Raw genomic sequence first — 26,078 nt, 5'->3', positions numbered from 1 at the left:
CAAACGTTTATCCAAACTTATCTCTCTGCAAACTTTATTTTCTTCTTTCTCTGCATCATCTTTATCAATGGAACCCAAGACCATGTTTCTATCATCTCGTTGATCTATGAGGAAATCGCGATCTTCTGCAATTTTTATTAAATCAAAAACATTAGTTGGCGCAATATCAAAAAGTTTCATAATTCTCTTTTCAAAGTCTGTTACTTTGCTTCTAGCAACAGCTGATTTCTTATTTCTGTCTTTTAATAGATTCGTATATTCTTTATGAAACTTTTCAAGCCTTGTAACTGCATTATCCTTTCGAATTGTAGGAATTTTAGCTTTTTCCCAAATTTCACAAGTTGATTTGATAACTGTTACCGAACTTTCATGTATACTCAATCCTTTCACCTCATGGTGGAAGAAAAAACATTTTAATACTTCCAAAATCGTAGGAAGCTTAAGATGGGAAAGCATTGATACTGGTTGACCAATTAACCATTTTGCTGTAGAACTGTGTGTTGACTTTGCGACTGCAGCCATTTTAAATTTTCTTTAATACAGTGTATGAATGAAAATATATTTTGTTGTCACCTATATTTCCAAACAAAATTAGTTTCGTTGAAACTCGCAATTATATCACTTTCTTAAAATACTGTAATTAATATTATTAGTCAAGCAAAATAGATAAACTATTGTAATTTTATTTCAGGAATCACAACACTCTCGATAAAGTCTCGAACTGAACTAAACCATATAATAAACCAATATAATAAAATATAATGAAATTTGGCTTAGTTTGCAATTTATTTTGCCGCTTTAATATGCATTTAATATGGAAATGTTGTTTAACAAAAATTATTATGCGTAATAAGAGCTTTATTTTCGTTTTTATTTTATTAAAATCGAACGGTAAATAACCGAAATGTGCACAGAAAACGAAGATCAATATTTTACTGAACTTTTGAAAATTCCAATTTTAGAGGGGTATAAGGATCGCCCCAGCGCGACCTCTAAATATTAACCGACTTGGCTGATTTTTTTGGTACAATGTTTTCTTTCATAAATGAACACATTTAGACCTTAGGAATAACAAAAAGTAAAAAAAAGGTTTTTTTGGATCACCCTAATATATATATATATATATATATATATATATATATATATATATATATATATATATATATATATATATATATATATATATATATATATAGGCGCTATGTTACTTTTGCACCCACCCCACCCCCCACCCCCAACCCTATTTTATTACAGATTATGAAAAATCGTCGTAAAAAAACTTATAAGAAATAACGCTTTTAGACAGACTTAATGTACTATAAACTCAATCAGAAAAATTAAAAAACTCATACAAAAACGCTATTATTCGTCATTTTTTCAACGCGATGACAATTTTAAAAAAAATTTTTAATGTTATAGTTATAAACCTGGTTTTTCTTTCTTGGTTGTAATATTATAATTTCCGCAATGATTAGCATTCGAATGAAGCATTCAAAATTTTAAAAATTTTAACAACAGTGAAAATCAGGTTTAACCTCTTGTAGCCCACTTTAATTTCTTGTTGGGTAAAAAATATACTTTTTTGAATTTTAGTCACATATGATCCTAGTATAATAATGAAATTAAAAAAAACACTTGTTTTATTTTTTTTGGTCAATTTAGAGTTTGTTGCTTTCAGGCAACAACGGACGCATAAAGTACTAAAATAATTTTTTTTTAATCTGATAATATAGTGCTTTACACGAAAAATCCTGATTTTTCTCCTTTACATCTCTCTGATTTTACATTTTATTTAGAGAAACGCATTAAATATTTAGGATTCATGAAAAGTCTTAAAACAGTTGGATGTTGGCGTAAAACAGAGATGGACATCACACTTGGAGCACTTTACCTTAGGGAAACCATTACAACCAGGATATCTACATCTTCCTTTCTTATCTGTAAACTCTGGCCAATGTTTGTACCCATCATTTCGAATGAGTTTGTTCAGAATTGGCGCTGCAGGACCTCTTATTTTCTTTGCATTATAATTCAGATCAACTGATTTTGAAGGTCGTCCTTTTCTGATTGACCTTTTCCCTAGCATAATCAATAATTCAGCAATTGGCACTTTAAAAGATTTTAATGACATTAGTTTTTTTTAATTTTCTGAATCTTTTCTATACAAAATCCATGCTTGGACTCCTGAAACATCAAGAAAATGCCAGATTAGCCGACGATACCACTTTTTTGAACGAGCAGAAATACGATAGTAGCTCAATAGTCCATCTAAAAGATCGACGTCTCCCATGCATTTGTTATAGGTGACGATAGCAGAGGAACAATCAACTAAAATCTCTTTTTTTTTCTTTTTTATCCCATCTTTTTACTTGAAGTCAACAAAACGCGTTTTCAAACAAAACTTTGCGGTTTCACTTTTTAAGCGGATATGCGCAATGTTGCTTTAAAGCAACGAAGGTTTAAATTATATTTAAAAACTCGTTTGATGAAAAATTAATGTGAAAAATATATAAAACCACATGAAATATGTTATTAAACAAATTAGTCATTTTTTGAACTCCAAAAAGACAATATATTTCTGAAAAACAAAGATTAAAAACTGACCTTATTTACAAACACGCAAAAATTGTATCTTTTAAAATCGAAAAGCTTATAAACCTGAGAATTCAATGTATAACCTTTTAATGTCTGTTTATTTTGATTGGTTAAATATTGAACTAAAGTTTTCAGCATTCTTTTTATTATAAAATATCACTTTAATTAAACTTTTAAACCATTTTTTGGTATGTTGACTACAGGCAACTCGGGGCTATAAGAGGTTAATTTCTTCATAAATATTTTCATTTTTTAAATTCGTCATCCAGTTGAAAAAATAGCGAATATTAACGTTTTCGTATTTTAATTTTTTCAGATTTAGTTTAGAGTACATTGAGTTGGTCTAAAAGTATTGTTTACTATACATATTCTTATTTTTGGATGACGATCTTTTATAATCTGCATAAAAAAATTAGGGTGTGTGAAAGGAAAATAGCGCCATATATATATATATATATATATATATATATATATATATATATATATATATATATATATATATATACACAGTAGCGTCCAAAAGTAATTGGACAAACACCTTATTGGTTATATTTTTTCATCGAGTTTACATTTTTAAATGAAATTTTGCATAAGCATGTCAAATTATACTACAATTATGAAAAAGAAAACAAAAATCCTAATTTGGGAAAAATTACTCAAATTTTTAATAAAAGAATGGAAATGATTGGCGCAAAAGTAATTGGACAAACTAAATATGTCGTTTAAAAAAAGCACTTTCTCAACAAAGGATAAATTTTCAGCAATTTTTATGAAGATTTCTGTTAAATAATATACATAATGTTACATAGTGTTATATTCTGTTACATAATGTATATAATCTGTGCATGATCCTAGTACTTCGTTGGAAAACCTTTTGCCACAACGACAGCATTACATCAACGTTGGATTGAATGAACCAAACTAAATAAAACATCGATTTGTATTTCCTCCCAGGTGCGCTTAATCAACTCAAACAAATCATGCTGATTAGATGGTTTCCGAACACTAATTTTTCTCTCAATATGTTCCCAAAGATGTTCGATTGGGTTCAGGTCCGGAGATTGTGACGGCCATTCCAAGGTACAAACTCTCTTTTGAGCTAAAAATTCCGTGACTAGCTTGGAGGTGTGTTTCGGATCGTTGTCGTGTTGGAAAGTCCAACCACGCAACATTTTGTCTTTTGCATGTGGCAGCATTATATCTTTGATTATTCCTTTACACATGTTTTTGTCCGTAATGCCTTAAAATCGATAGATTGGACCTATTCCATCACGGCCAAAACATTACCAAACCATTATTGAACCACTCCCATGCTTTACTGTAGGAACTTGGTATTTAACATCATTTCGAAGACCTATTGGACGTCGAATATATTTAATACCATCAGGATCAAACATATTAAACTTTGACTCATCACTCCATAGTATTTTTAACCATTGGGTTGCTGTTCAATTTAGCGAATTTTAACCGTTCTCTACAATTTTTTGCTGAAACAAAAGGTTTTTTAACAGGTTGATGGCCAAAAAGGTTGTTTTGTCTCAAGCGACGCCTTACTGTTGCATAAGAGCAAGAATTTTGATGTGACTGAGTAAATTATCTATGAATTTCTTTAGCACTCTTGCGCGGATCTGCCTTTGACGATCTTACTACAACATCTTGGCGAAAAGTTGTTGATTTCGGGCGTCCTGACTTCGTTGAAACTTGGAAGTGACTCCGTTGTTGAAAAACTTTTAATGTATAACCAACTGTTGATCGCGGAATGTTCATATCTATTAACAGTTGTCGCACAGTCTTACCGTTATTAGATGCATAGTAGTTATGTATAATCAACTTTTTCAGTGCCTCGCTTAAATATTTATTATGTCCCATTGCAAATTATTGATAATTGAATGTTTTTATAAAAATCTGCCTTCAGAAAAAGAAGTTAAAATAATCTAAATTATATCAACATTGTTAGAACTTAGTTTGTTCAATTACTTTTGAGCCTATCATTTCCATTCTTTTAGCAAAATTTTGAGTAATTACTTTCAAAAGGGAATTTTTGTTTTGTTTTTCATAATTGTAGTATAATTTGACACACTTACGCGAAATTTCATTTAAAAATATTAACTTAATGAGAAAATATAACAAAAAAGGTGTTTGTCCAATTACTTTTGGACGCTACTGTATATATATATATATATATATATATATATATATATATATATATATATATATATATATATATATATATATATATATATATATATATATATATATATATATATATATATATATATATATATATATATATGTTTAACAACAGAAATGTATACAGTTGAGGAAAAATAACTTTTACATAAAATGAATAAAGAAAGTAAAGAAAAATAATTTGTCACAGTTTTAAAAAAATTAGCAAATCCAATTTATGGCAAACCGCAAGAATAACTATTTGATGTTAGCATTAGGGTCTGCGTATCGTTATCGGTATATCGGTATGAACCGATATTTTGAACCGATAACGATATAAAATGATAACGATATCAAACGATATGATTTTGTCTATGAAACGATAATATCGGTTTAGTTATCGTTTGAAACGATACCAAACGATAACTTATCGTTTGAAACGATATTATCGGCTTTTCTTATCGGTTTATCGGAATATATAAAAATAACGAGAATACCGATATTTATCGGTATAATAACGATATTTTTTACAATATTCCAATTTTTTTTTTTTTTAAATGCCAAATTTTAGTTCAAATATGTAATAAATCTTCAAGTCGAGTCAAGATGTCGTTTTGCCTATCTTTACCGGTTTTAAAAGTTAATCCTTCCCAATTGTATATATTATCTAGATGTCTAACTTCAAAAAAATTCTGTAAAGACAAAGTGAAGCAACACTGTTCTCCAAATTGACCCCCAGGTTGAAACTCTCCCCATTCCTGATTTTTTTACATTTAATCAATCAAATGCATTAGTAAACACAATATATGTTGTCAAAAAAATCTGAACTAAGTGCTAAATATGTATACTTCCAAAATTAAAACACATAATTTTTGGCTTTTTTTCTTCCAAAGTTTTAATAAAGTCAGCCATTATTGTAGTCAAAATAACCCATTAATATTTATTTATTTCATTTACAAAAAAACCTTAATATAAATACATTTGTATCACAAATGATATTTAAGTTAATACTTGTTTAAATTAAAATTTACCACAGCAGATTTTAGCTCTCCATAACTTTCTTGTCCTATGTTTCTTTTATAGTTCATTCAAGTCTTTTCATAGCTACCTAAGCTAATATTATTACAATCTACAAAGGTGAGAATGTGACACACTAAAATATGTATTTTCCATGAAACTGTCAAGTCATAGCTAAACACATCTTTTGTATATTGTTGAAAACTAAAAAATGAACTTTTGAAATCTTCAATTTTAACAGAAATATCTGTACCCATTTCCAAACCAAAAACAGCTGATTTTACTAATGAAAACTTACGCAAGCAATTCACTATTGGTAAAATATTGATTGCTGCAGTTAAGGTAACATCCTACTCCAAAATATCTAACAGGAGCAGAAATCAATTATAATTGTTTCCATCTAAACCTACACCATGATACCCTCTCATTATTATGTAATGTGTTTTCAACCAGCTTTGAAAAGCTGACCAAATGTATTAAAGCAAAGTACAAAGTTTATCCACAACTCCCATCATAATGTGAAGCTCAGGTGGAGGAGCAATGAGTTCAAGAAAAGTTTCTTGATCTTCTTTTAATTAAATGAAATGAGGATTTATTACATTTTTGTATTCCTGCATTTCCAATCTTTTTTTTCCACCATATACATATTGATCAAAACATAAGTCTATGGAGCCAAACGTTCTTAGTTTCCCTGCTTCAAGGGAGCATTCTCCTTCACAATACAGGCATATTTACCAGAGTGACTTGAAAGTTCTAAAAACACTATTTGCACACTTTAGGTCAAATGCCATACTGAAGTTTACTTCTTCAAGTTGAAGAAGTGCCAATAATTTTTGGAGATTGCCATTATCCTCTAAGACCATCTCCACAATGGCAAGAATATAGCATTGCTTGACACCAGAATCTTCATATATTTCAAAGGAAGAATAATGATTTTTTGGATCGAAAACAATAATAACTTTTAAGAAGTTTTGACCACCATTTAAAGATATTCAGAGTTTCCTGCAATTCAGTCATTTTAACATTAATAATCGATTCTACAGCACTTGTTAGATTCCTGTGTAAAGTAGAACATGATTTTTTGGTTTTATTTTTAGAGAGTTCTAATGCATTTGATAGCTCCATAATATTTTGGAACAAGATATGATTAACTTTCTTTCTTTTTGACTTAATTTCATTTACTCCAACTGTAACTGAGAAAAGATTTCCACCTGTAGACATCTTGAACTGCTCTACACTTACAATGCTTTCACTCTCCATTTTATGCTTTAACAATCCAGATGGTACTTGTTCTGCATGTTTATCTCCAAGTGATTCACTAATATCTACTATATTGGTTACAGCTTTACTTTTGCAAAAATCATGAGAAACTCCTCTAAAATTAATAGTAAAAATTTTATAACAGTTTTTGAAATAAGTAAAAACAATAAAAAATATATTGAATCAAACTATAAATTAGCATAAAGAGAAAAAATGTTTTAACTGATCTTATTTTAAACTTATTTTTAAATTATAAAATCATAAATATAAATAATCTATACTAAGATTTAAATAGCAGAGTCCACAGATTTTTCCAGCTACATTTAAAGTATTTGACCCTGGCTAATTATTTGTCTGGTACATATCAGAGGTTCGCCTAATAGTACTCCTATTTACCTGAAATACATTACTTTCTATCAAATACATTATTCTACCTGAAGTATATTATATAATATCAATATATATATATATATATACATATATATACATATACATACACACACACACACACACACACACACACACACACACACACACACACACACACACACACACACTGGGTTATTTTGACTACAATAATGGCTGACTTTATTAAAACTTTGGAAGAAAAAAAGCCAAAAATTATGTGTTTTAATTTTGGAAGTATACATATTTAGCACTTAGTTCAGATTTTTTTGACAACATATATTGTGTTTACTAATGCATTTGATTGATTAAATGTAAAAAAATCAGGAATGGGGAGAGTTTCAACCTGGGGGTCAATTTGGAGAACAGTGTTGCTTCACTTTGTCTTTACAGAATTTTTTTGAAGTTAGACATCTAGATAATATATACAATTGGGAAGGATTAACTTTTAAAACCGGTAAAGATAGGCAAAACGACATCTTGACTCGACTTGAAGATTTATTACATATTTGAACTAAAATTTGGCATTTAAAAAAAAAAATTGGAATATTGTAAAAAATATCGTTATTATACCGATAAATATCGGTATTCTCGTTATTTTTATGTATTCCGATAAACCGATAAGAAAAGCCGATAATATCGTTTTAAACGATAAGTTATCGTTTGGTATCGTTTTAAACGATAACTAAACCGATATTATCGTTTCATAGACAAAACCATATCGTTTGATATCGTTATCGTTTCATATCGTTATCGGTTCAAAATAATAACGATACGCAGACCCTTAGTTAACATAATATGGTTTACCAGCTATATATAAGCTAAATTTTATTTGAAAAAAACTAATGGGTTGTTTAGTGCTTTTTATGACAAATGAAATAATATATGAAATATGAAAAACGAAAACATGAAATATCTGGCCGCATTTTGCAAGGTAATTATAAATTTGAGCAATTTTTTATAAGGTTTTTCATTATCAAATAAGTTAAAAATAGCCCATTAGAAAATGCACTTACTAATAAACAACTCATAGCCGAATATATATTGTGGAGCTTATAGAGTAGTCGACGCAAAAAATGGGAATGTGAGAAAAAATACTAAAAAAATACATAAATATAAGGCTGGTGAATGAAGGACCAAGGAATTGAATGAAATCAGATCTTGACAGAAAATTATATATAACCTTTTTTATGTTTCGCTATACTTTTTTTAGTCATTTTAAAATTGTTCTTACAGGTCTATTTTATCACTGACAGACTTTGTTTACACGAAAAAATATGCCCAAATTTACAATTGTTCATCTTGAAAAATGATTAAATCTGTTCGTGCCGACAACTAATTTCCTTTACCTTAGTGTAATTTGTTTAGTAACTTGTCAACACGTTCAGTAGTTACTTTATCCTGAACAGTCTTGTTAAACAAATGCTATAAAAGTTTAAACTAATACTAAAATTTTAAACTGCAATAATAAGTTTCACGTTCATCTCTTTTAACTTCTATGCTTAAATTCCTTCCTTAATTGAGTCTCTAATTACGTATTTAATTCCAATTGCGGAAGATGATTACATACCATTTTATTTTATTTTCAGAAATTTTCATATTTTAATAAAGTTATAATTTTCGTTATGAAGTAGTGGGTAAAAATATGCCTGCATAAAGAAAAGATTATTTAAAGAGTTGGAGAAAATTAAATAAATCAGTTTCAGAAGAAGCTCGAGACGAAAGTGCGGATGAACGTCAATAAAACTGTGCACATCCTCAAGAATAAGTTGTTAGAGAATCTTTTCATAGCAGTCAGAGTTATAGTTATTTACCTGTGGAAGAAAATATGGAAGTAGAGTCGAACAATTCCGTTGAGTATTGGTCCGATGGTTCTAGTGACAGCGAATCTTTTAATCCATCCACTAGTAAAAAAAACCTCTCACGAGAGCTGGCATCCTGGTGTCTAAAGTTTAACTGTTCCCAAGCAGCCATGAATAGTTTAGACGATATACTTCGAAGACATGGTAACACCCCAGCCAACAACCCGACATGGGTCCCATCTAATTTTTACCTGGGCTACGTGGGCTGATCTGGGCTAGGGTTAGCAATACAGATTCGACATGGGTCTAATGTGGGAAGCCCATAAAGCCGGCCACTCCGAAGCGGCCGGCCAATCTACAGTATGATCGGCCATGAAATATTTTTCATCGCGCCGAAATTAGGCAAGTAACTTCTACAGTGAGTTTTTTCCTAAATTTGTCTTAGTTTCTTGTATTTGATTTGAAATACATTACTGTAGAGATGTCTAATAAAGTATATAGCGAGCAAAGTTGACGATGTCACATCCGTTCTAGGGTAGATGAGCATTTTTGCATTGCAGCTGAGAAATCTTTCGATGTTTCTCTAGCTGAGGAGGATTTAACTTAAGAGATGTTGATGGTTTTGAATATCAGAATGGAATTGATTTGGAGGCAAATGTTGCTGATGAAGATTATTTGGTGGGAAATTTGATGGAAGTTGAAGATTGATCTTTGTGTAGAACACTATGATGTATACTTTGGTGATAATGATTTATCAGATGAACTTGAAGAACATGAAAAAGTTGAGCAAGAACCAGATTGTAATGTTCGAGAGCGGTTAGCAGAATGGGCAACTCATTACAATATTTCACATGCAGCCACAAATGCACTTCTGGTCTGAATATGATGACATTGTGGTTCCACCACCTCAAAAGTCCTTCATCCCTTGTTATCCCCTGTCAACATCATCCTCTCTGGTTTCATCACATTCACTAATTAGTTCTCAGTCACCTTCCAACTTCAACCTTCCTCGTCCTTCTGAAACACTGTTCACTACAAGACCTTCAAATTTACTCAATGATTCAACTGGTAGGTATTGGTCTTGATATTGTGGCAGATTTTTGTTCCTTTACAAAATAATTTTACGTATTGAATTATGCTTGATGGCATTATAACACTGAACTGCAGGATAGGCAAATGGTCTTTTGTTATACATATCAAAGTTATGTTTTTTTAAATGAGGTGTCTTTTACCTCGTAATCTGTAATACATTAAAGAAAACTATTTATTGTTAAAAAAGGTTTTAATTTTTTTTTTTTTTATTTTAAAGAAATATATTTCAGGTCAGCTCAATAGAATTGAAAACCTTTTGGGGAGAGTCTTAAGACAGCTAGAAGAAGTTAAAGAAACTCAGCATGTACAAATGACCATGATTAGAAGTCAACAACCAGTTCAAAATGATGCAATACTTCCAGAAGGAGCCATTTTTCCTTTGCTAACAGAAGAAAATTTTACATTAATGGAAGGAAAACTTGATGACATCAATTTCTTGAATAGTGTGGTTAGTAGCATTAAACATCTAAATAAGTTATCCACCCACCTTTTGTGAATTCCCTGAAATAAAACAGATCTCTTACCCATTTTTAGTTTATGTTTATTGTACATGCTACAAAGCCCCTAAGAATACACATGTTGTCCCATCATATATACTGTGTGCTCATGTAAACCTCTGAGGGCAAGTATAAATGATAAGATGTATATGATAATACAGTATATACAATGAGAAATATCAATCAAAGTGTTCTGTAAGAGAACTTGATTAAATTAATTTAAAAAAATGATAGCAGGACTATGATTCTACTTTCATAGAAATTTTTAAATTTTTTTTTAGGTGAATTTTATTGCTAATTTTATAACAAAGCGGATGATGGCTTTTGTGATGAGCAACAACTTAGCTATGAAGTTTAACGTTTTTGGTTGTGGTGGCAAGAGAGGGTTTGGGTCCACCTGACTTTTTGATATTGTGTACAGTAAGTGCAATCTAATCTAATTAACACTCCAATGATTCTCACATTTCGAATTTTCAATCAATATTATAAATTGAATAGTTTTAGAGTAATAACCATGGTATCTTTCTATGTGAGTTCCTTATTTTCTTCCTTACTTTCCAGAGTTAAAAAAACAAACACTTTTAAAGATGCTAAATCAATTACATGCACTATTAATTTTGTTAATAGTTTTATTACATTTTGTATTTCAGAGGCAATTAAAGGAAACCAAAAAACAGCTGAGGTCAGTAAAAAAGACTTTGAGAAGGCAGTAGGTAATTAGTGATAGGTTTCTTGTATAATAATTATCTTTGTTATGAAAATCCTACGTTTATTAGGGTGTGAATTAAAAAAGAGTGCTTTCATAATAGAACTCTTCCCCTTAAAAACAATACCAACAAATTTGCAGAACTGTATTGTAAAATTTCTTTGTATCCATCTGTAATAAGCTGAAAATTTTCCTGTTTTAAAGGTTATCTTCAGTACTGGTATGGAAAGGTTTATCCACAAAATTTAAATCTGGAGTTATAGGGGATTATCATTTTGTCATCACTTAAAGTGAATTAATTAATATAGCTGTTCTAAATGCAACGAAAAGTAACAATTTTGTAAGTTTTTGTCTTAGGAAAGAGGCTTTTGAGAAGTCGAGACCGCGACGGTAACCGTGCCAACCGAGTGAGGGCTTCGGGCAATTGTTGAATACTTTTTTTTATTATCAATACAGTCACTTACAACATCCATGTATATTTTTTTTGTTTCTTGACGATATGCAAAAGGTTTGCTTTTTTTCCCAAACCAAACAAACTGTCTCACCCAAAGTGGCTCGAACTTGTTTTAAAATCTAAATTTATGCGCAATTTGCTTGACTAACGTCATGTATTGACTTAAAATTTAACTACTTAGTCTACGCGTCAACATGCTAAGTCATGTTTAGTTATAATGAAGTAACCCTAGCAACAGAAAAGCGTATATAAAGTATCGTTGAAGTATCTTTTAAAGAAAAATTAAATGAAAGAGTAGGATTAACAGTTTTCGCCGAACCGTGGTTAGCCCACACGGGACCCAGTTGGAGCCCGCGGCCAATTTAACATGGGCCCCACATAGTTATTCTACATGGCTCCCATGTATCGGCCCATCAAGACCCCATATGGGACCCTGCTATTCGTGTTGGCTGGGACGCTACCCAAAGATGCAAGAACACTTTTAAAAGTACCTCAAGAAGTTCAGTGTATTTGAAAGTGTGGTGGTACATACTACTATTTTGGATTGGAATCACAATCCAAAATAGTAGTATGTACCAATAGACTTTCAAATAGTAGTATGAATGGCACATGAAAAAAAAGTTTACAGGATCTAAAAGAAAAATATCACTTAGTTTCAGTATTGATGGGCTACCCTTATTTCAATCATCATATTAGTGGCAGAAAGATTTTTATTGTGGCATTATACACAGGGGAAAGTAAGCTACTAAGTTTTGAGTGTTTTTAAATGATTTTTTACAAAAATTTATGGTTTAAAGTTATCCGGTCTGACAATAAAATCAGTTGTACACATGGCCGCCGAAAGGGGAGGGGTTTGTGGAAGGGGAAGATTCCTGGGGCCCCGTGTGTGTGCAAACAAATTTTTTAAAATAATTTTCAAAAGATTTAATTAGTTTTGGCTTTTAAAGGATTTAATTAACTTTTGTTTTTAATTTTCAATGCCAAGAGCACGCTTCTTTTGGTCCTGGGTATATAATTAATTATAATGAGGGCCCCTTAAGAAAACTTCCCCGTGGCCCGAAATTTCTCTCGGCTGCTATGTTTGTACACACTGTTAAAGTTAGAGCTTTTCTTTGTGATGCCCCAGCAAGATCATTTTTAAAAGGGACTGTTGCTCATACTGGATATTATTCTTGTGAAAGGTGCATTATCAATGGTTTTAGGGAAGGAAGGGTAGTATTTAAAGAAGAACAAGAATTTTGCAAGCGGACAGATTACAATTTTAGCTGCCAGTCGTATAAGCAATATCAAATATGTAAGTCTCCTCTTACAGCTGCTGGTATTAAATACGTTTCCGGATTCTGCCTTGACTATATGCATTTGATATGTCTTGGGGTTGTTAAAAGAATCTTGAATTATTTCCGTAAAGGTCCTATGGCTAGGTTATCACAATCACATATTTTACTGATTTCTGAGAAAATAATCAACTTTAGAAATTATATTCCCAGTGATTTTGCTAGAAGGCCGCCATCATTGGTCAAAGTTGATAGGTGGAAAGCAACTGAATTCAGACAATTTCTTTTATACACTGGACCAGTTTATTTGAAAGGCATTGTTTCTGAATCTGTCTATGAACACTTTCTTTCACTGTCAATTTAGGTATTTATTCTGGTGCATCCAGATGGTACCTGCGTAAAAACCTTTTATCCTTCTGTAAGGAATTACTGAAGTATTTTGTGAACAATTGTAAAGAAATTTTTGGTAACACATTTACTGTGTATAACATTCATAACATATTGCATATATGTGATGACGTAGAAAATTTCAATTGCTCCTTGAACAAAATATCTTGCTTCCCATTTGAAAATTATTTGCCCAAGCTAAAAAAGATTGTAAAGAATGCCAACAATCCAACTGCACAAATAGTAAAGCGAGTCATCAGTGAAGAAATTAATTTTGAGAGCTATACAAAAACCAATACAGAGAAAGTTACTTTAAGCAGCAGAGATAATTGCTTTTTTAATAAAGATGGGAAAATTGTTTTTATTAGATTTTTAAATAATAATAATAAAACTTACGAATGTGATGCTTATAAAAAAAGCTGCTTAAAGTCATTTTTTGATCATCCAATTGACTCTAAATTGTAAGGAATTTACTTCCGAGAAAAAAAATCAAGATTTTTTCTAAACTCACTTTTAATAAAAATGAACTACGGAAATCTGTTTGTTTACCGTTCAGGAGTGGCTTTGTAATATATCCTGTTATTCATCTAGTCTAAATTAAATAAATACATGTAAATTTGTAAATTGGTGCTTTTTCAAATAAATTTATGCTGTTTTTTAATTTTTTTTTCTTCTGTTAACTCTGCTATAAGTTCTATTTTCCATGTGTATCCAGCTGGTTTTTGTTGTGTCAGTCTCATCTAACATTTGATGTTTTTTGAAATGTTTCCTATAGTGTAGATGTAAATGTTTTCTCACGTGTCACTAATTCGATATGGTTCCAGCTACATTTTTAAAGTTTGGTATCAACATTTATTTTATCGTAAATGTTTTTTTTTTACAGTATAAAATGAGTGAAGATCTTAGTTATACTCGAGCTATTTGGAAACGACAAAATGAGGATGGGGTATTAATAGAAGAAGAAGGCGTGGTTCAACCTTGTTGGCTCGAGGGTAAAGATACTGTCAGATATCCACCAAATGCCAAAAAAGAGCGTGCTTTAAGAAAGAAGCAGATTCCTCAGCAAGATTGGATGTTTGGGAAACTTGTACACAGGAAGGTCACATGTACATTGATTTATATTTCTTCTACAACCATGAAGTATGTTTTATGTTTAGCCGGGATTGTTATATAGAATCACAGAAGATTATTCAGGCTTTGCTGCAAAATCAAGTATTCAAATCATTTTTCTTAGAATTGCTTTTAGGTGGTTTAAAAACTTGTGAAAATTGGGCATACTCAATATGTGCTGCTAGTTCAGATTCTGATGAAAATGCGGCAGAAGAGGGTAAGTTTTTTGGTAGATTATAAATGACAATGATCTGTAAATGTTTGTTACTTTGTTGTCATTTTTATCAACTTTATAAATAAATATTCTATATATTTTTTTACTCTTATAATAGATAGTAATAAGATTGGGCCAATTACAAAAACAGGAAGGGACAAAGTTGGTAAGAGACAATTATTATTTATGGAATAAATGAAGTTAAACTAAAACGTTAATAAACTTGTTAAATTCATTTTTGCAGAGTAAGTATTTTTAATCCTTTTCTTTACATAATAAAAGAAGAATTATGTTTTCCCAACGGAGAGAAAGTGTTTTACATAAAGGACACCCAGACTTGTTTTTGATTAACCTTGTCAGTCTGCAAAAAAAATTCTTATCTTTCCTATCTTTTATTCCTATATCTCATATTATGGAAAAAAAGTAAATAGAGGAAAAAAGAAACAGATTCTTTCTATAGGGAACAACAAACCATAGTTTTAAATAATCCTGATCTGCAAAACAGGTTAATTTCAGGATGGGCATCTGCTCGTAACCATTCTTTCATAATATCATATTTTTATAATTTACTTGGTTCTATTACATGGGCCTATTTCTAGTGTTGCTAGTTTTTATACAATAGCATACTTAGAAACGCAAGGTATTGCAGGATCTCCTCCACCTAAAAAACGTTAGTTAAATTATTGTCTTTTATGATATTCCTTTTCTATTTATCATTATCTGTTACTCATACAAAAGTCGTATTTTGTCAGTTTGGATAATGATGGACTCTTTTGCAATAAGTATTGCATAATCTTCTGCAAGAGGGCTTAATCCTCATTCAATGTGGTCTCATTGAAAATAAAATGGTCAAATTGAATCTTGTGAATCATTCTGTGACTGCTATAACGGTGTCTTTTTTTTAAGGTGTTGGGTATATGTAAGTTTTCACATTTTTTTTTTGTTTTATAGGTGTGTTATGTGCCACTCAACAATTGAAGCAAGTTGCAACATTTGAAAACATCAGTGATTCATTCCCTAGAGGTATTTGATATATATAATTAACCATGCTTTTTGTTTCTAGCACTATATAGAAAGTCAAATAACTCCCAATATTTTTAGAAAAGAATTTATTTGGGAAAAAATTATTTGAATTTACAAAAGTCAGACAGTCTTGCAAAATTGAATGAGCAAGAAAAAAATAATGTCATTTAGTCATATTCTTTTATTTAGTACCTCAGTTTTCAGTATCTAAATACTGAAGTTTTATACAAAAAATTAACACAGTTTATTCTAGCCATACCATATTTGACTTGCTTGAAATGAACACCCAAAAATAACACCAGTGTTATTTTTGGTTTAAACGCGTGTGACATGTTTTCACCTTGCGGGAATGATTGCATTAAGAATTTGGCGTTTTTAGTATACGTTTTTAGTTTAAGTATACCGTTTTAAAAGGCCGACATTGTTTTTACAGGAACAGTCGATAAAAGATAAAATTAGTACTTGATTTTTACAAAATGTAAATGTTTAAATTTACCTATTTAAAGTGTATGTTCTTATTGAACTTGAGGTTACTAAATATTACATGCTTTTTGAGAATAGTGCTCAGAAATGCCTTTATTGGTTCAACCAAATTCTTCTTATGGAAAAAATTGGACAATTTACTAGATTTTCTGTAAAAGTATCTTACTTCGATACAAATGTGAAGAAACTTAACAATCCGCTTAATACTATGATCTAAGTCCTATATATTGCATTTTGAAGAGTGCTTGATATTTATTTTTAATTGTCCTATGAGAAACAAGGATTTAAAAACTTTCAGTATTAATCCAGCACCTTGTATTTTATACACAATATAATGTGTTATTATAAAATGAAAAAAAAAAAATTAAATGGAGTTCAAGGAAGAAATTTCTCTCTTATATTTGTATAAGTTTTATTTAGACCCTCCAACAATTAAAACTTCAAGGTTGACTAAAAACAAATAATTGATAAAAAACTTTTGGATTTTGCAACTTTTCCTTGTACTTTCAAAACTTGTCTTGTTTTTTATTATTATTACATTTGCTGAAAAATGAAAATTTCACAAAGCTTGTAGTGCTAATTGAAAAATAAACAACTTGTATGTATGTATGTATGTATGTATGTATGTATGTATGTATGTATGTATGTATGTATGTATGTATGTATGTATGTATGTATGTATGTATGTGTGTATGTATGTATGTATGTATGTATGTATGTATGTAGGTATGTACAGTATTGGACAAAACATTTGCAACCAACATCGAACAATGCTAAAAATTTTCCTAATTTTACATGTCTTAAAAACGAAACGAACTATACTACCACAGCAAACAGTTCAGGAGTCTGGAGTCATAGCATGCCATTACATGAGCAATCAGCTGACATGTGACAGCACACAGGCAGAAATTCGTTAACAAGTGCCATTTTGCAGCGATGAAACAAACCAAAAAAGGTGCAACAAGTGCAACTTTTTTGGTTTGTTTCATTTTCTTAAGTCTGATCCGTGTCAACGTCACGGAAGTTTTTTAATAATTAACCCTTAATCGCTCTATTTTTGTAACTAGAAGAGAAAAATTATGAGTCTTGAAATTAACTTTAAACAGTCCCTAAAAAGCAAACAAACAAACATATAAAAAAAAAATTTTTTTTGGGGGGGGCGAAAATTTGGGTGCGTGACTTTTTCGTCACAGTGAGCAGAAAAGGAAAGAAAAAAATAAAAATTTGAAAAATTAAAAACCAATGCGCTAAGATATCGTTACAAAGCACCGTTTAGGGTTAAAGGAAGTATCCAGAAGTTTCCAGAAGCATGCAGAAGCTTCAAGAAGTTTCCAGAAGAAGCATCTGGAAGCATCCAGTAGCATCCAGAAATATCCAGAAACATTCAGAAGAATCCAGACGCATCCAGAAGCTTCCAGAAGCATCGAAAAGAAGCATCTAGAATCTTCCAGAACAGGTTCACACAGGTTCATTTTACTATATAAGAGACATGTAATTCAGTCAGTATATGGAAGTCAATCAGTCAGTATTATCAAGACAGTTTATCGAAGTGAGTTTTATCAAAGTGTTTTATCGAAGAACATCAGTACAAGAAGTGAAATACAACAAGTGTTTCATTACATCAATACAGTCCACATCCAACCAAGACGTTGTGTTCCACAGAGCATTATTGTATCATCACAAGGTAAATGTAACACGGTAAGCCTTGAGAAGCGTGATTATTTATTTTTATGACTTCAAATGCAAAAATGGCTCCCGACAGTCTTGGATTGGAACTAAGAAAGAAAATTATCGGCGATTACGTAAGTGGAACGTCACAAAAAAGTATTTGTGATAAATATCGCGTGAAAAAATGGACCGTATCAAGACTATGTTCCAAATATAGTTCTACGGGGAAGTTGGCAGCAGATAACAAAGGTGGAAGACCGCGTTCCACCACTTCTAGAGAGGATTCTATGATCGTCAGATCCGTCAAGAAGGATCCCTGGATATCATCAGTCGAGATACAAAAGCAATTAGAGCTACCTGTATCGGACCGAACAATCAGACGACGTGCTGTTAAAGCCGGATTGTTTTCTCGACGCCCTTCAAAGAAACCGCTGATTTCACTAAAAGACCAGAAGAAAAGTCTCCTGTTTGCTACATCTCATATTGACTGGAATGTGCAGAAATGGCGAACTGTCCTTTTCAGTGATGAATCGAAGTTCAACATCATTTGGAGCGATGGCATTTGCCGTGTACGTCGACCGGCCGGAAAACGCCTTGATTTACGTTACTGCCATAAGATCGTGAAGCATGGTGGAGGCAATGTAATGGTCTGGCGGTATTTTTCTGCTAACGGTCTAGGTCCAATACATCGAAACAATGGAATAATGGACCGTTTCATGTATAAAAATATCCTGAAAGATGTTATGTTACCTCATGCTGAATGGAATATGCTAATAAAATGAGTTTTTCAGCATGACAAGGATCCGAAACACACTGCAAAAGTAGTCAAGCAGTGGTTTCAAGACAACCACCTATCGGTGATGGATTGGCCGCCTCAATCTCCGGATCTCAACCCTATCGAGAACCTGTGGGAGATCGTCAACCGCAGAATTAATCGTGAAGGTGTTCGTAATAAGGATCAACTGTTTGAACAAATCCAAAAGGCCTGGGCAGCGATTCCACAAAGTTTCATTGATCACCTGATCGAATCTATGCCTCGAAGATGCAAGGCTGTAATCGACAACAAAGGATTCGCCACGAAACATTGATAGCGAAATACAGCTTGGTCAACATTTTGTCGAGTTGCACTTGTTTTGTCAAGAAAATCAACTTTTTTTAATACTTTTGGTTAATTTATTAATTTTCGTGTACAAATAATGAACTTTGTGATGAATAAAACTTGAAGAACTTTGTCTCTAAACAGTTACATAGTTATTTCTCTAAATTGAAAAAATGCAGCACTTTTATATAAAGAAACTAAATTAGCATTATTTGGTTGCAAATGTTTTGTCCAATACTGTATGTATGTATGTATGTATGTATGTATGTATGTATGTATGTATGTATGTATGTATGTATGTATGTATGTATGTATGTGTGTGTGTGTGTGTGTATGTATGTATGTATGTATGTATGTATGTATGTATGTATAAATCATAAAAATTAGAAAAGATTTATTGAAACATTAAATTCATTTTCAAGTAAAAACCAAAAACAAAAAGATAAACATAGCAACAAGACAAATGGTTTAACATATTTTCAAGTAAAACTTTCAAACTAGAAAATGATTTTTGTTTTGCTTGAAACAGCGACAAAAAATTTAAAAATCTCAAACTTCAAGTCAAATAAAATGTAAATTTGATCACATGGTTTCACCCGACAAAAAAAAATCTTAAATACGCTTATTGACTTTATTGCTCAAAATGCCAATAACAATGAACGCTCTTTTTAGTCGTGTTGGGGGCGACGCCTGAAGTTTGTAAAAAACGTCGGATTTTCTAATCGTGCCACAAATAATAGTTGTACAAGTGGATAATAACAAGTATCGAAGTGTACTAGACTGAACATTACTGAAAAAGATGTGCATAGAGATCATTTTGTTTATTTTTAAAGATATTCTCCTTTTTCAGAAAAGACAAAATCCGTCATAACCCATAACGTCGTAAAAAATTAATATTTTAATTTTTAACAACTTTTGCCTGGTAAAGTTCATTTTAGTGAATTGTTTGCCAAAAAATTTATGCTCAAAAGAAATGTTTAGTGGTGCAACCGAACACTCATAAAAGCCCGACATGCCTTAAATTACCCGTGTATGATAAAAAATATCCATGAAGTTCTTTGCAAAGATGATCAATTTATCTTTTCTTTAGTGCTGTCTATTATAAAGAGACTGAATTTTAGTGAATAGGTTGCCAATATAAATATAATACTCTCAGGTGTTTAATACAATATGGGAGACGTTTATTAATTCTTGGAAAATTTTCCCTCCCACCCCATCCCCGTTTATCAATTTTTACTGGTTATCTACAAAGAAAATTTATCTCAAAACTGAAAAAAACTTGCAGTGTAAACCAGCCTATTAAAATTGTCTACCTTTAAAAAAATCTCGATTTTTAACCAAATGTATAATATTCCTCACCAAGTACAAAACTCATATAAGCATGTTAAATCCTAATGAAATAATTATAAAAAACTGGTTATAAAAAAAGGAATTGCTTATATGAGTATAATGATGATATGCATAAAGTTAATGTTGTGAACAAGTTTGTTCATTTTCTTTGGTATGTCAGAGAAATTCGATCCGCCCCCCTGCCTATTACATCTGGATTCTAATTCCCACCCAACTTTTACAAAGCCTCGAGGCCTTATAAAATGGGGAAGGGGGATTTCCCTTTTCCATCTACTAGATTTAAGAAATGATTCCCACCCTACCTTATGTTAAGCACCAGAGAGTATACTAATTGACGTATAATTTATACTTTAGAGTTCCAAAGGAAAGTGTTATTCAAACTCGAGCAGCTATCGGGAGCAGTTAAGTCTTTAAACGACCGTCTTGACACCAGATTTGATAGAGTAATTGATGCAGAGATGTTTTCATTAAAAGAAAACATTAAAAACATGGACAATTTTAATGAAAATGAAAATCAGTTGGCTGAGGAGCCTATGAAAAAGAAACTGGTAAGAGATCTAGTATAAAACAAACGCACTTTTAATAAAGGTCCAAAGATAAAACTAAACTAAAAAGTTCATTTACAGACTGTTTCATAAATCATTTTCATTACTGCTACGTAACGGTTTTACTTATCGTCAAAGCTAAAACAATTACAACATTGTTGAATTAAAAATAGAGTAACCAAATAAGTTGTAATCAAATTTGTTTTTAGATTGAAAGACTGAGTAAAATTGGAGGCACTAACATTGGTGACTGTACACGTAGGATTATGCGGTGGTAAGAAATATTTTTTCATTGATTTTCTTCTACTTTTTTTTTTGTAAAAAATCAGCATTATCTAAAAAAGCAAAAAAAAGAGCTTTTTACATAATAAAATTTGCTCTTGTGGCCTTAAGAGTGCTCCATTCGTCACTAGAAAGACTGTGACTTCTGATTTGTACATCACCGAATTTCTTAAGAAACGTCTTTTGCCGTTTATTAACAAACACAATAAGGCAGTTATTATTCGGCCAGATTTGGCTACAATCCACTACTCCAACAAGTTAAAGGAGTTGTACAATCAATATGGCATCAAAATTGTCCCGAAAGATGCGAATCCTCTGAACTGCCCTGAGCAGCACATAATTGAGAGTTACTGGGCACTTGTAAAAGAAATCTTGTTGAAAGTAAACAAATCAACAAAACATTACCAAGAATTTAAGCAAAATAGGATAGCAGCATCAAAAAAGGTCATTGAAAGCAAGATCTAAGCCATAATGGCACCTACTCTCATAAAAATTCGATTACTTTAAAAGCGTCTTTTGAAATCTCTAGAAACTGATTAAAAACATTAAATGATACAATAAGCTTCATTATTAAGAAAATTTGGAATTAATGCGTTAAGTATTTTTCGAGTTATTGCTAGTTAAATCGGACCGGAAAACGCAATCGATATAAGTTGTAAGAGACCAAAGGTTTAGTAAGTCAGCATTAAAATTTTTTTTTATACTTTTACAGATAAATAGGTTTTTGCTCATCACAGTTCATATGGGACTTGAAGTTAAGGGCGATTTTTAATGCTTATCAGAAAACAAGATCTCCTTAGTAATTTTAGTAATGATCAGTTTTCTGAATTACTTACCTCCTGATTTTTTAGTATGTTGGATTGTTCGCTAATGATAAATTTCAACATGGATGTACAGAGAGGAGGAAAGAGAAGTTTTAAAGAAACCCACCATTACAAATGTGTAATTGGTAAGTGTCTCTCAATGGTGCTTTCCAAAAAAACAATGACTTTCTTTATCTATTATTGTTATATTATATTTCTCTTTTTAGCCGCTGTCCGAGAGACATATCCAAAGGAATCGGAGAAGACAGTCCATAAATTTATTTAGGGTGCATTAGAAAACGCACCAGCATCACGAAAATCTTAATAAAATTTTATAATCATGTACTCTTTTTTTGTGGATGCTGTGAAGTATATTTTTATAGTAAATCATGTCTTTTTTTTTTTCAGTTATTGCATTTGGATAGTTCATATTTTCACACCTTTCTATTTTCTGTCACCACCTTCCAGTCTCCTTCTAATCCAATATAGATATATTTATGTTGTATTGGCAGGAGACTGAAAGGTGTGAGGATATATATATATATATATATATATATATATATATATATATATATATATATATATATATATATATTATTACTATAATACAAACTAAATAATTAGCTTGGTTTATATTACATTACTTAAAGTTTCACGCAATAGCGATCATCAGATGTTATATAGTAAAACAGGGTAGAATGAAATAGAGGGCAGAATGAAATAGTTATGACTATGCTTATTCTTTTGTTCTTAATTAATTATTGAATAAACTTTTTGCAAATATTTTTTGATCATGTTGCAGAGGATTTTTTTCTGAATAAGATGATATCAAATTTTAATTTAAAAAAAAAAGTTTTTTTGATAATTTGCTAAGTTTTCGAATGCATGATGATATTTTTTTTCTTTTTTTGAAAAATGGACATAAAACTCTCGGAAATTAAATTTGATACTAGTGAACTTAATATGTTTACTGGTAGAACTTTTTACGCTGGTCAAGAATCTTTTTTCAAAATTAAGTTTGCTATTCAGGGAAAAAAGTTATGAGAAAAAAACGAAAACGGAGACATGTGGGGTTGAATGAAATACGCAAATTGCTCACTTGTTAAATGCGGCTTTTATTAATTAAATCTCAAGTGACCAATTAATGTCTATGAATTTTTTTGTATAAATTTTAAATCAATTCGTGTTAAATCTATTCTAATATAAAATATGCCTCGAAACAAGTTGCTCTCAAAGAAAAAAGGAAAACCATACACCGAAGAGCAAGTTGCGCTTGCAGTGGCTAAAGTACAAAGCGGTGAATTTTCACTTAACAAAACTGCTAAATCATTCAACATACCAGTAGCAACTCTTCACAGGCGTGTCCACGGCATAGGTGAAACAATTGGGAGTGGTTCAAACACGAGATTGTCGCAACAACTTGAATCAACTTTGGTAGATATCCTAATCAAATTATCCGATTGGGGCTTTGGTAGAACTTACAATGACGTCATCACACTTGTTACCGACTATTTGCAACACCAAGGTCAATCTCATTTGTTTCCTAATGGTACACCAGGGAGAGATTGGTATAAGCTTTTCATAAACCGGTGGAGTCATAAGTTAAGCATCAGGGCCATAGGCAATATTTCATCCTTCAGAGCCGCTTCTTGCACACAAGAAATAGTTGCAAAGTATTTCAACACACTGCAAAAAGAATTCAACGAAGCAGGAATCAATGAAAGTACTTCATGTCATTTGTGGAATTTTGATGAAATTGGATTTTCTGGTGATCAAGGTAAGCAACATATAGTTTGCCGGCGTGGTGCAAAACGTCCATTGAAATTGGTTGGCAACAATGAAAAAATCCATTACACAGTTGGAAATTGCATCAATGCTGCTGGTAATCGTCTTGCTCCATATATTATTTTTAAATCAAAAAAACGCCTGTACAGAAATTGGTGCTTAAGTGGTCCAGACGATGCCGTTTACGCCATATCTCCATCCGGATGGATGGAAGATAAGCAATTTATGAATTGGCTCACTGGCGTGTATGTTCCTGCCATTAAAAAAATTCCAGGTAATTAGTTTAATCTTTACTTTAATCAATTAATTACTTAATTAAATAAATCTAATTATAGTTATCCAATTATAGGCATTCATATTTTAGTCGTAGATGGACATGTGACACATGTCACCTATCGGGTCGTACTTACTTGTATCAAAAACAATATCTTGTTAATTTGCTTACCAGCTCATTCGTCACACATTCTGCAGCCACTAGATGTCGGTGTTTATTGTCATGTCAAAAGAGTTTGGCGCAAATTACTTCAACAATTTTATGCAGAGACAAAGTTCAGTAACTTATCAAAAGAATGTTTTAGCCAACTGCAAGCAAAACTTTTTAGCTCTGGTGAGGTTTTTACGCGCACCCAAATAGTTAGTGGATTTCAGAATACTGGCTTGTTTCCACTCGACATCAGTAAAATCGATCAGTCAAAATTGCAAATTGCTAATACGTTTGAAACACCGTCATCTCAACCTGAGCCTTCATCATCTCAACCACCAGAATCTATGAAAGTACCACAACCACTACTAGCACCAGAAACTACACCATCTCAGCCACTGCTATCTGAATCTATATCAACAACATCTAGCATCAGCATTTGTTGCATAGCATCAGCTTCAAAGTCACCTCCAAAGCCAACTCGCCTGCAAACAACCTTCAATAGTCTAGTAACTCCGGCTATTCAAAAGGAAATTCAAAAAGAGGTTGAAAAACAATTGCAATCGGCCCAATCGCTTGCAGCAGCTTTGCAACAAATGTTTCGTATCCAACACGTTGATACAAAAAAACGAAAAAATGTAGATGTACCAAGGTTCGATGGGGAGTGTCTTAGTAAACCTGAAATACTCGAAAGATTGAAAGATGCTGAGAGCAAAAAAGCAGCAAAGCAAGCTAAAAAACAACGTAAGCTAAGCTTTAATGACGAGCTGCAAATAAATCAAGCAACAACAGCAACTCCAACAACAATAACAGCTGCAAACCAAGTGAAATGTAAAAAGTGCCGTAAAGTTTTAGGCGAAGCTTCAACAAGTCAATACATGGAATGGTATCAATGTGAAAATTCAAAATGCAAGGCTTGGCTTTGTCAAACATGCATACCAAAGCGATATGTAAAAGGCGCTGAGTTTTATTGCACCAAAAAGTGCCGCACAAGTGACAATTCAGTTCAACCTCTAGTACCTCTTTATGACTTAATATCATCACAAAAATAAAGTTTTTTTTATTTGGTTGTTTTTAATTGCTATTATTGGTTGTTTTTTAAATTGTTATTATTGGTTGCTTTTTGTTTTTTTTAATTAAGTGTTGTTTTAATTACATATTGATTTGCGTATTTCATTCTCCCCGAATGTGGGGTAGAATGAAATAAAATTTTTTTTCAATTAAATAAAGTTTCTTAAAAAACTAAAAACTTTTTTTACTTGATTTGTATATATTTAAATACAGCTCAAATTCCTCTACAACTTTAAAAAAAAAAAAATTAAAAACTTTTTTCTCTTAAAAAAAAATTCATTAAAGTTCTTAACTATTTCATTTGACCCCATTTTACTCTAAACCGTAAAAAGACGTAACGACAAAAAATACGAAAAAAATACGAAAAAAGTGCTATGGAGTGTCTGCTATGATGGCATTAAAGTTTTTTATTAAAAATTTATTTTCATGGCGGCACTTTGATGTTAACTCGCTTCTTTTATTGAGCAAGCCTAGTTTCGACGTAATGATGTGAAACTTTTCAGTCAAGCACAAATTACGGTGATTGCCACCAGGTTTAAATGGTTCTGCCTGATCGAGAATGTTCC

At 31.5% G+C, this 26,078-nt stretch overlaps 2 protein-coding genes, 1 long non-coding RNA gene and 1 pseudogene across 8 annotated transcripts; all 4 read left to right on the top strand.

Moving 5' to 3' along the window:
• Positions 1 to 1,530: 1,530 nt before the first annotated feature.
• Positions 1,531 to 2,648, top strand: LOC149888039 (uncharacterized). Its single transcript, XR_016452393.1, has 2 exons — positions 1,531 to 1,565; positions 1,797 to 2,648. It is a non-coding gene; the product is annotated as an uncharacterized LOC149888039 (long non-coding RNA).
• A 6,443-nt stretch (positions 2,649 to 9,091) lies between these two features.
• Positions 9,092 to 13,635, top strand: LOC149888038 (uncharacterized; annotated as a pseudogene).
• On the top strand, positions 9,583 to 22,622 carry LOC149888037 (uncharacterized). Of its 5 annotated transcripts, XM_090086953.1 has the most exons (10): positions 11,196 to 11,257; positions 11,488 to 11,550; positions 14,542 to 14,764; positions 14,905 to 14,985; positions 15,101 to 15,148; positions 15,934 to 16,005; positions 20,960 to 21,153; positions 21,360 to 21,424; positions 22,284 to 22,381; positions 22,463 to 22,622. In XM_090086953.1, exons 3-10 carry the CDS (start codon positions 14,548 to 14,550, stop codon positions 22,519 to 22,521), a joined length of 834 nt encoding a protein of 277 aa, XP_089943079.1. In that variant the 5' UTR covers positions 11,196 to 11,257; positions 11,488 to 11,550; positions 14,542 to 14,547; the 3' UTR covers positions 22,522 to 22,622. The 5 variants fall into 5 exon arrangements, 3 of the variants coding, with proteins under 3 accessions (XP_089943082.1, XP_089943079.1, XP_089943080.1); XM_090086954.1 differs by lacking the exons at positions 11,196 to 11,257; positions 11,488 to 11,550 and having other exon boundaries at positions 13,699 to 14,764; XR_016452389.1 differs by lacking the exons at positions 14,905 to 14,985; positions 15,101 to 15,148; positions 15,934 to 16,005; ... (2 more) ...; positions 22,284 to 22,381; positions 22,463 to 22,622 and adding exons at positions 9,583 to 9,666; positions 9,783 to 10,316; positions 10,571 to 10,788 and having other exon boundaries at positions 11,119 to 11,257; positions 14,542 to 14,612.
• A 304-nt stretch (positions 22,623 to 22,926) lies between these two features.
• LOC145183964 (uncharacterized) lies at positions 22,927 to 25,494 on the top strand. Of its 2 annotated transcripts, none has more exons than XM_090086946.1 (2): positions 22,927 to 24,294; positions 24,385 to 25,494. In XM_090086946.1, the coding sequence occupies exons 1-2, from the start codon at positions 23,445 to 23,447 to the stop codon at positions 25,491 to 25,493; spliced, it is 1,959 nt and encodes a 652-aa protein (XP_089943072.1). In that variant the 5' UTR covers positions 22,927 to 23,444; the 3' UTR covers position 25,494. The 2 variants fall into 2 exon arrangements, with proteins under 2 accessions (XP_089943072.1, XP_089943071.1); XM_090086945.1 differs by having other exon boundaries at positions 24,370 to 25,494.
• Positions 25,495 to 26,078: the final 584 nt, after the last annotated feature.

The sequence above is a fragment of the Hydra viridissima genome, unplaced genomic scaffold, assembly GCF_058129835.1.
Source record: "Hydra viridissima isolate aposymbiotic clone 2 unplaced genomic scaffold, HvirCarnegie_v1 scaffold_5, whole genome shotgun sequence".
Lineage (NCBI taxonomy): Eukaryota > Metazoa > Cnidaria > Hydrozoa > Anthoathecata > Hydridae > Hydra > Hydra viridissima.
The sequence above is the reverse complement of the archived record's forward strand: the minus strand, read 5'-3'. Positions and strand labels throughout refer to the sequence as shown.

What these genes read in the sequence shown, in the direction of transcription:
- LOC149888037 (XM_090086954.1), top strand. Translation starts at nt 14,473, where the DNA reads ATGGTTCCAGCTACATTTTTAAAGTTTGGTATCAACATTTATTTTATC. An exon ending in TGAAAATGCGGCAGAAGAGG is followed by an intron (nt 14,986 to 15,100) that starts GTAAGTTTTTTG and finishes CTCTTATAATAG; the next exon opens with ATAGTAATAAGATTGGGCCA. An exon ending in AGCCTATGAAAAAGAAACTG is followed by an intron (nt 21,154 to 21,359) that starts GTAAGAGATCTA and finishes ATTTGTTTTTAG; the next exon opens with ATTGAAAGACTGAGTAAAAT.
- LOC145183964 (XM_090086945.1), top strand. Translation starts at nt 23,445, where the DNA reads ATGCCTCGAAACAAGTTGCTCTCAAAGAAAAAAGGAAAACCATACACC. An exon ending in TGCCATTAAAAAAATTCCAG is followed by an intron (nt 24,295 to 24,369) that starts GTAATTAGTTTA and finishes ATCCAATTATAG; the next exon opens with GCATTCATATTTTAGTCGTA.